The sequence below is a fragment of the Oreochromis niloticus genome, linkage group LG14, assembly GCF_001858045.2.
Source record: "Oreochromis niloticus isolate F11D_XX linkage group LG14, O_niloticus_UMD_NMBU, whole genome shotgun sequence".
Classification (NCBI taxonomy): domain Eukaryota; kingdom Metazoa; phylum Chordata; class Actinopteri; order Cichliformes; family Cichlidae; genus Oreochromis; species Oreochromis niloticus.
This window is the reverse complement of record NC_031979.2, coordinates 36,061,115-36,069,692: the sequence shown is the minus strand read 5'-3', so window position 1 is coordinate 36,069,692 and position 8,578 is coordinate 36,061,115. Positions and strand designations below refer to the sequence as shown.

General features: G+C 39.3%; 1 protein-coding gene across 2 annotated transcripts; it reads left to right on the top strand.

Annotated features, from left to right (window-relative positions):
- The first annotated feature begins 981 nt into the window (after nucleotides 1–981).
- On the top strand, nucleotides 982–7,703 carry vstm5 (V-set and transmembrane domain containing 5). Of its 2 annotated transcripts, none has more exons than XM_005474843.4 (4): nucleotides 982–1,547; nucleotides 5,089–5,415; nucleotides 6,016–6,159; nucleotides 7,394–7,703. In XM_005474843.4, exons 1-4 carry the CDS (start codon nucleotides 1,472–1,474, stop codon nucleotides 7,429–7,431), a joined length of 585 nt encoding a protein of 194 aa, XP_005474900.1. In that variant the 5' UTR covers nucleotides 982–1,471; the 3' UTR covers nucleotides 7,432–7,703. The 2 variants fall into 2 exon arrangements, with proteins under 2 accessions (XP_005474900.1, XP_005474899.1); XM_005474842.4 differs by lacking the exon at nucleotides 7,394–7,703 and adding an exon at nucleotides 6,233–7,381.
- Nucleotides 7,704–8,578: the final 875 nt, after the last annotated feature.

The following is an 8,578-nucleotide window of genomic DNA, read 5'->3' as shown; positions in this document are numbered from 1 at the left end:
CTCATTTAGGATTTTGAAGCTCATTTCTTTAACTTCATTCTTCTCTAACCATAAATCTACCAAGTGTTCTGGCTTTTATAGCTTATAATGGTAATGGTAGTAGAATTCTTCACAGAGCACCTCATGCTTTAACAGATACCATTCATTTAACTGAGCTACAACCAATGCCTTTGACTCTCTGTTCATCCATGTACAAATACTCTGAGTGCTTCTTGTTTGTTATTCTATGATGTAACATGTTTGATGCCGGTGCTTTCTTTGTTACTTTATATTGTTATGTCACACTTTGTAACAATTGGTATTTGGGTATTTAGTTCATCTTTAATCATCGTATATTTTATTTTTATTTATTTTTATTGATTCTTAACTAGGGAATGGAGGAGTCTTTTATTTTATTGTAGTGTTGCAATTGAGTATTGCATTGGTTTTACTTGTAAATTGGTTTACAAGTAGTTTTTATAAATCATAAAAAATTTATATATAAATATCAGTAAAGTAATTATATTATCACTAGAATTATATGTGTCTATGTAGCCACACTGTATTTTATTTCATACTTTTGAAATCTTATTCTTGGTTTAATGTAATTTATTCTCGACCTTGGAGACATTTTATTTTATTTTATTTTATTTTATTTTATTTTGATGTTGTAATTCAGTCTTGTATTGGTTTAAATTGGTATCCAACTTGTTCTTTTGTTTTGTTTTTAATATTCCTTTCATTTATATATGTTGGATTTTTATTGTGTGGTTTTGGTGCGGCCTTGTTTAACACTGGTCTTGGTAAGCACATTAATTATAAAAAACACCATTAGAGTCTTAAATTATTATAAACTAAATAACAGTGAGAAATAAGACCTGGGTTACCTACAGACAGTCAGCTTTAATATGCCTCCTAAAAGGAAGTTTCATTTGACTGTCACTGTGTGTCTGTTTTTAGGTGCATACATGTGAACACAGTACTTCCTGTTTGACATGTTTTACCAGGTGTGTCGCTGCTTGATTCCACCTGTCCCACTTTCATTTTGTGACAGTGTGTCTGTAGATAGACAATTAAGTGGCTGTAATAGGTAAATTAGAATATATTGCTCAACGGCTTTCAGCCTTCAGTTGTGTGTGAGTGTGTGAGAGAGCGCTGCCACACAAGGACTACATGTTTGCTCAGTAATCTCCGGCTCAACCTGTCTGATAGGTGTGGGCTGGCTGGCAGTGACTTGCGCAGGTATGAAGTCAAATCCAACACAGTCTTGAGAGAGAGGAGGGAAGCTTTTGCACTCCTGACAGACACTCTTACTTTTTACAAAAAAGCAGAAGGAAAGCAATAGAAGAACAACTCTCATAAACTCCAGGAAGACAAACAGAAGAAGAAGAAACCGTGGGAAAAGGTGGAAGACGAGGAGAATGCTACAAAATGTAAAATAACCCAAGGAAGCTTCTTCTGCGGCAGTTCGACAGATGGGTCTGGAATCCTAATGTGGCATTTCAGGCTCTGGGAAATACAAGATGTTGCTGTTTTTCTCAGCATCATGTTATATATGTGCCACCTAGGTAAGCTCAACACATTCCTAATTCTGCTGCTTTATCTATGTGGTACGACCTACCTATGTTTGTTTAACACTTGAAATGTTGGATGAAGTTTCGCTCCTGTCAGTAGAAAGTAAATATAGGCGATCCTGGTAGAAGTAAAAAGGTCAATATTCCCTAATATTATCTAAGCAGAGCACAGGCATGTAGCCATGAAACCGTGCTGAAGCATGATAGGGATTTTATTACATAACGTCTGATCCGTTTCTATTGTTGAGGTCCCGAGGGGGTCAAGCCCCTGCTCTATAACACGATGAGCCCACTCTCTCTTTCTCTGGCTGTATCGTGTTCACTTGTGTCTGCAACCATGTGACAGTCAGAAAGCTGAAGATTGCAGAGTACCTTATCTGAACTATAAAAATGCAACCACTCGACAAAAACAAAAATCTCCCATACTGACTTGCTTCTCAGTCAGCGCCAGTATTTTTCATTTTGAATTCTTCACCTGTGCTTCATTAAACAAACACACCACCAGCGGAACCAGATCTCTCCCTGACACACATGTGAAAATATGCATTCAAGCTTGGCCTAAACACACTGCCTCTTATATTCATTCTGATACCTCCCAGCTAGTTTGACCAGTTTTAATCCTCCGGGAAGAGGAGGATGGGGGTGGGGGATCAGACAGAGCAGAGGCAGAGCAGGAGACATCCCACAGTGTTTGTCAGGAACAGCAGCTAACTGTGTCAAGGTGGAATTCAATTCAATTCAATTCAATTTTATTTATATAGCGCCAAATCACAACAAAAGTCGCCTCAAGGCGCTTTATATTGTACAGTAGATAGCACAATAATAAATACAGAGAAAAACCCAACAATCATATGACCCCCTATGAGCAAGCACTTTGGCGACAGTGGGAAGGAAAAACTCCCTTTTAACAGGAAGAAACCTCCGGCAGAACCAGGCTCAGGGAGGGGCGGCCATCTGCTGCGACCGGTTGGGGTGAAAGAAGGAAAACAGGATGAAAGACATGCTGTGGAAGAGAGACAGAGATTAATAACAGATATGATTCGATGCAGAGAGGTCTATTAGCACATAGTGAGTGAGAAAGGTGACTGGAAGGGAAAAACTCAATGCATCATGGGAATCCCCGGCAGCCTACGTCTATTGCAGCATAACTAAGGGAGGATTCAGGGTCACCTGGTCCAGCCCTAACTATATGCTTTAGCAAAAAGGAAAGTTTTAAGCCTAATCTTGAAAGTAGAGATAGTGTCTGTCTCCCGAATCCAAACTGGAAGTTGGTTCCACAGAAGAGGGGCCTGAAAACTGAAGGCTCTGCCTCCCATTCTACTTTTAAATACTCTAGGAACAACAAGTAGGCCTGCAGTGCAAGAGCGAAGTGCTCTAATAGGGTGATATGGTACTACAAGGTCATTAAGATAAGATGGGGCCTGATTATTTAAGACCTTGTATGTGAGGAGCAGGATTTTGAAATCAATTCTGGATTTAACAGGAAGCCAATGAAGGGAAGCCAAAACAGGAGAAATATGCTCTCTCTTTCTAGTCCCTGTCAGTACTCTTGCTGCAGCATTTTGGATCAGCTGAAGGCTTCTCAGCGAGTTTTTAGGACTTCCTGATAATAGTGAATTACAGTAGTCCAGCCTGGAAGTAATAAATGCATGAACTAGTTTTTCAGCATCACTCTGAGACAGGATATTTCTAATTTTAGAGATGTTGCGCAAATGGAAGAAAGCAGTCTTACATATTTGTTTAATATGTGCGTTGAAGGACATGTCCTGGTCAAAAATGACTCCAAGGTTTCTCACAGTGTTACTGGAGGCCAAGGTAATGCCATCCAGAGTAAGAATCTGCTTAGATACCATATTTCTAAGAGTTTCAGGGCCGAGTACAATAACCTCAGTTTTATCTGAATTAAGAAGCAGAAAGTTAGCGGCCATCCAGGTCTTTATGTCTTTAAGACATTCCTGCAGTTTAACTAATTGGTGTGTGTTACCTGGCTTCATGGATAGATAGAGCTGCGTGTCATCTGCATAGCAGTGAAAATTTATGCTATGTCTTCTAATGATGCTGCCTAAGGGAAGCATGTATAATGTAAATAGAATTGGTCCTAGCACTGAACCCTGTGGAACACCATAATTGACCTTAGTGTCTGAAGAGGACTCTCCATTTACATGTACAAATTGGAGTCTATTAGATAGATATGATACAAACCACTGCAGTGCAGTACCTGTAATACCTACAGCATGTTCTAATCGCTCTAATAGGATATTATGGAATGATTCCTTTTTATGACGCTTGATTGTGTCACACACCAGCAGGTTTCTACTCTAATTGCTATCACTGTGACTCAGGTGACTCAGGTATCTGAGTCACTCCCCCACCGTATCCCCTCAGAATCAACAGATTTTTCTTTACAATAACTTCCGTATATCTAATGATAAAAATGTTATCCTCATACTTTGAATATGTTTTGAGTTACAGTCCGTTGAAATACAAAGGTTGGAACATTGTAATCTAAAGCCAAATCTTGTTTTTGTTTCTTTTTCATAACCACCCTAACATAAGATATCGTGAGATGTCTTACTTTCAATAGCAGAGCCATATTAATTTAATGCTAAAGCTAAAGAGTAACAGAAATAAATTGTCATGCTCTTGCAGTTTTGTGCTGTTTTTGTGTTTTCATCTGTACTCTACTGTTTTCTACAAATTCTGGTTCTTGTTGTGAGGTCACTGTCCTTCTAGTAACTCTGACTTTAGATTTTGTGAAGTGAAATTATTGGGCTCTGGTTCTGTTGTCATGTCAGTGTTCGTTCCTCCAGCTGAGTCGTCTGTTTCTGTGATCCTGTTTATTCTGAGTACTGTTGTATGTGTGTTTATTTCTTGTTTTACTTTGATAGACACTTTTCTCATGTGTCATGTTTCCGCTTCTTACTTCCTGTCTGCGTTGACTTTCTAATCCCCAGGTATTCCCCAGAGTATGTAGTCCTGTCTCAGCCAAGTAAAGGCTCATTGTCATTTCAATCTGCCTACGTGCCCTATGCTTGGGTCCTCTCTCCACCATGTTATGACACATGTATTGTTATCCTGGATGTTTGATCTTTTTTCTGATGATTAACTCGAGAAAACTTCAAATTTTGGTAAACTTTTAAAGGTTGTATCACCTTGCAGGATAGGTGGCTGGATAAAACCAGTTATAGTACAGGAAAGGTCTCCCTTTACATGTATTTTGATATCAGGATCAGTTCAAAATGTTGTAATTTAACACCTGTGAATGCAGCTTATGGCTGTTGAAGGAAGCAACAACACTGTGTTCACATGTCCTGTATAATAGTTTGGAAGTACCACTTTAATAAAACAATTTTAGGACTTTAGGAGAAATCCTAGAAGAGTCTGGATCACCGATCATGTCTTTTTGCAATTTGCTGCTGTATTCATTTTCTTCTGATGCAAAGCAGAATTTCCCTTTGACTTACATTCAGCTGATTTTAGAATAACCCTGAAAATAAACACTAATGTATGCATGTATGTTCATGTGTTTGTTTAGCTGGAGCCATTTCCATATACTCTCCTCAGAGGAGCCTGATCCGCTCTGTGCAGGACGATGTGATCTTCTCAGTGAATTTCACCTGCAGCGAGATCCCAAACATACAATGGACTTTTATGTCAGGATTGGTGAGCCGGATGATAGGGACCTGGCAGCCTGGGGGGTACACCAACATAACGGAGGACTACAGCAGCCGGGTGCAGGCCTATGACAACGGTTCGATGTGCCTGTCAGACCTGCGGCTGCAGGATGGTGGATTCTACGTCGTCACCATCACAGAATCAACCGGGAGCAGCAAGGATTTTGGTTTCGTCCTCAAAGTAAATGGTGAGACTCTTTACATAAAAAAAAAACAAAAAACAGAAAACTAACACACAACGAGGGAAAACGGGCAAAAAAGAAAGAAACAGTCCTGTCAGAACAGCTCAGTTTTTAAAGCTTAAGGTAATTAACAGCGCTTCTGTCATACCTGTACAAAGAATTTCTTCACAGGATTTAAAAAAGCAGCACTAATCGTGATTGGAGCATGAACAAAAGCCCTGGGCTTCAGTTTGACGTAGTCTGACTGGCATTGTGGTAACAGTTCTTTGGATTTAAGGACGACAGCCCTGCCCAGATTTCCCAAACATGGCATCTGTGGTTATTAGAGGTAGGCTCAGAACTGTTTTCCACACCAGACAGAGTAACTCTAAAGCAAATAAACTATGAAAATGAAGAAGAATGTGAAGAATGAAGAATGGCAGATGTGCTGTGATAATTTTAGGGAGGAATGAATGCAGGAAGGAAGAACATATGGATTGACCAAAGAGGGGATTCTTTTTTTAACAAGTGAACATGATGAAAAATGATCTTTAATAAACATATCAGCCTTATCAGAAGTTGAGTTTGCAGTAAATAAGATGTGGCTCCTGTGTTTCTGTCCTGCAGAGGTTCTGTATGAGGACCTTCAGTACCTTACTGTCTCTTTTTTGGCCCTGGCCTGCTTGGCCGGCCTTCTTATGCTCGCCATGTGGCTCCTGGACAAGGCCTACAAGAAGATAATGGCATGCAAGCGCAGGAGAGAGATGCCAGGTAAACTCACGTGTGAACAGCAAAATCCATTTCAGTGATTATCCTCTAATGGTGTCAATCATTGTGCATTCAGGTGATGCCAGAAAAACAGATTTACAACTTGGAAATTTCTTGTGAATACCCATTCAGAAAATTTCGGATTGCTGGCATTGCTCAAACATATCCTTCCCTGATTTCTTGTATGGATAAGTGCTGAAAACGTTCATAACCAAAAAAGGTCACTCTACATGGAGGACAACTATGTAACCAAAATAAATAAATAAATACATCAAAATAAATAAATTTGTGTGTCTGCTTCTCCTACAAATATCCATAGTGTTTTACAGAATTTCTTACATTTTTGTGGCAATGATAATGGAAACACTACAGGACACGTTTATACACATTCATTCATAGAATACGTTATTGTCTGCACTAAACAGGCACAGTCTGAACTACATGCAGTTTAACAGGTAGTCCATGGACGGACCTGCTGCTTTCAGGAATTTTGGGGCATATTTGCAGGCCAGTTTCCCCAAAACTCTCCCTGGTGCTGAGGATGAACAGTTGGTGCAGTTTTAGTCATAAAGCTCTGTCATGCAGAAGTTTGGGGCAGAAATTTTGAACACAGAAAAAGTGTCATCAGATTCTGATCCATCATGCAACTGGAAAGGGTCCAACTTACAGCGGCTTAATTTTTCAGCATGACAATCATCCCAAACACACTGCTAACGCAGTAAACGCACACCTGGATAGAAAAACACACAGTGGAACACCATCAATCACGAACTGGCCTCCTCAGAGTCCTGACGCAATATTATTGAGTGTGGGATCATCTTCAGAGAGAACAGAACACAAAGCAGCCAAATCCAAAGAATAGCCAGGAGAACTATTCCTAAAGACTACTACTAAATAAGTTACAAACTGGTTCCTGAATGAGGCAAATAAAACCTTATAAAGTGTCTGAAATGTGGCTGCTTTTTTAGGTAATGGGTGAAACAGTAAAGAACAACATTTTTTGAATAAACACGTTTGTGTGTTGTTTTATCTAAAGTTTAAATGTGTTCTTCTTACCACTGCACGATTGTGTGGAGAATAAATATAGGTTGAAAGGTGTGATGGTTGACTTTGGTTAGACTCTATTATTGTTTCAAAGTAAGGGCGTGTTTGAGTACAAAGGTCTGTGAAGACCTATTATAGCTTTGTTTGTTGTCTTAATGATGTATTGACACTTTAATCCTCCTTTTTTTTGCAGAAAACGATGTGACTGAGCTGCAGATAATGAACATCTGAGTGATGACTCACCTGAAATGGCCAATCAAAGCTGTCAGTTATACAACATGAGGGCATACTTTTGAAGGTGGAATGTTGTGTACATAAAACTGTCCTCTTTATAAAATCTAGTAACTTACAGCTCAAAGCATGACTGGTCAGTCATGAATACCTGCACTGTGTTGATATTTTGTACTGATATTGATATTTACAGATGACTGTCACTGAATGAGTGAATGTAAATATACCACCGATGACACAGGAACACAATAAATCTTGTATTTATTCTCTAAGCAAAGAAACTGTGTGACTTAATTTTACTCATGACCAAGGGTTAAACTGGGCTGGTTTAATTAATAAGCGATTAAATCAGATAGGCAGATTATTTCATTATAACATGAAACGAGTTACGTTTTTGTGTGCTGCAGGCCGGCGATACTTTCAGCTGAGGCCTTGAAAACACTGGCTCAGCAAATCAGAAAGTAGTGTAACTAAAGTTGTGACCCAAGTAGTCAAGTAGTAATTGCAGTTTGCTAAATCCACACAGACCCATAAAGCTGCCGTAACACAGGTCAACTGATCATGGCCTGCAAAAGGAAGGAAGGAATGCAGAATAAAGAATGAATGAATGTAGAAACAAAAGAAAAGAACTGTTCTTCTTTTATTACCTAAAGAAAAAATATCCGGTTCACATTGCAAATGATTTTGTGATTCTTAGTCAGCCGTCTCCTCCCTCGTGCCTACACAGGAACTTTAGGTTCCCCACCTGCCTGAAGGTCCAGAGTCCAGACTCAAAGTTAGTTTATCTAAAATGCTGTCACATCAGACAAATGGAGTGGTATTAAAACTGCACCCATCTACTCTGAGCTCAAAGCCATAGTCACACATTCTGTTTGCTAAGCCACACACACACACACACACACACACAGACACACAGAAACTTGTTCCTCCCAGCAAACCAGCCTGTTCCAGAAAATAGGTTTAGTGAAAATTTGGGAGTTCACTAAACTTTTGTTCCCATGTTGGAATACAGTCCTAAAACGACGTTGAACTTAATGTGGACAAATTTAAAGTTTGAACCGGCAAATCCCTAAACTCAGTTTAATAAACGGTGTCTCTTTGATCCATAGTGTTAAAATCTCCCAATTCTTTTAATCTTTGGGCTGAA

Bases quoted from the DNA above. Each gene is read 5' to 3' on its own strand.
- vstm5 (XM_005474842.4), top strand. From the start codon at position 1,472: ATGTGGCATTTCAGGCTCTGGGAAATACAAGATGTTGCTGTTTTTCTC. The intron at 1,548-5,088 runs GTAAGCTCAACA...GTGTTTGTTTAG, and splicing joins GTTATATATGTGCCACCTAG to CTGGAGCCATTTCCATATAC. The intron at 6,160-6,232 runs GTAAACTCACGT...TTGTGCATTCAG, and splicing joins GCGCAGGAGAGAGATGCCAG to GTGATGCCAGAAAAACAGAT.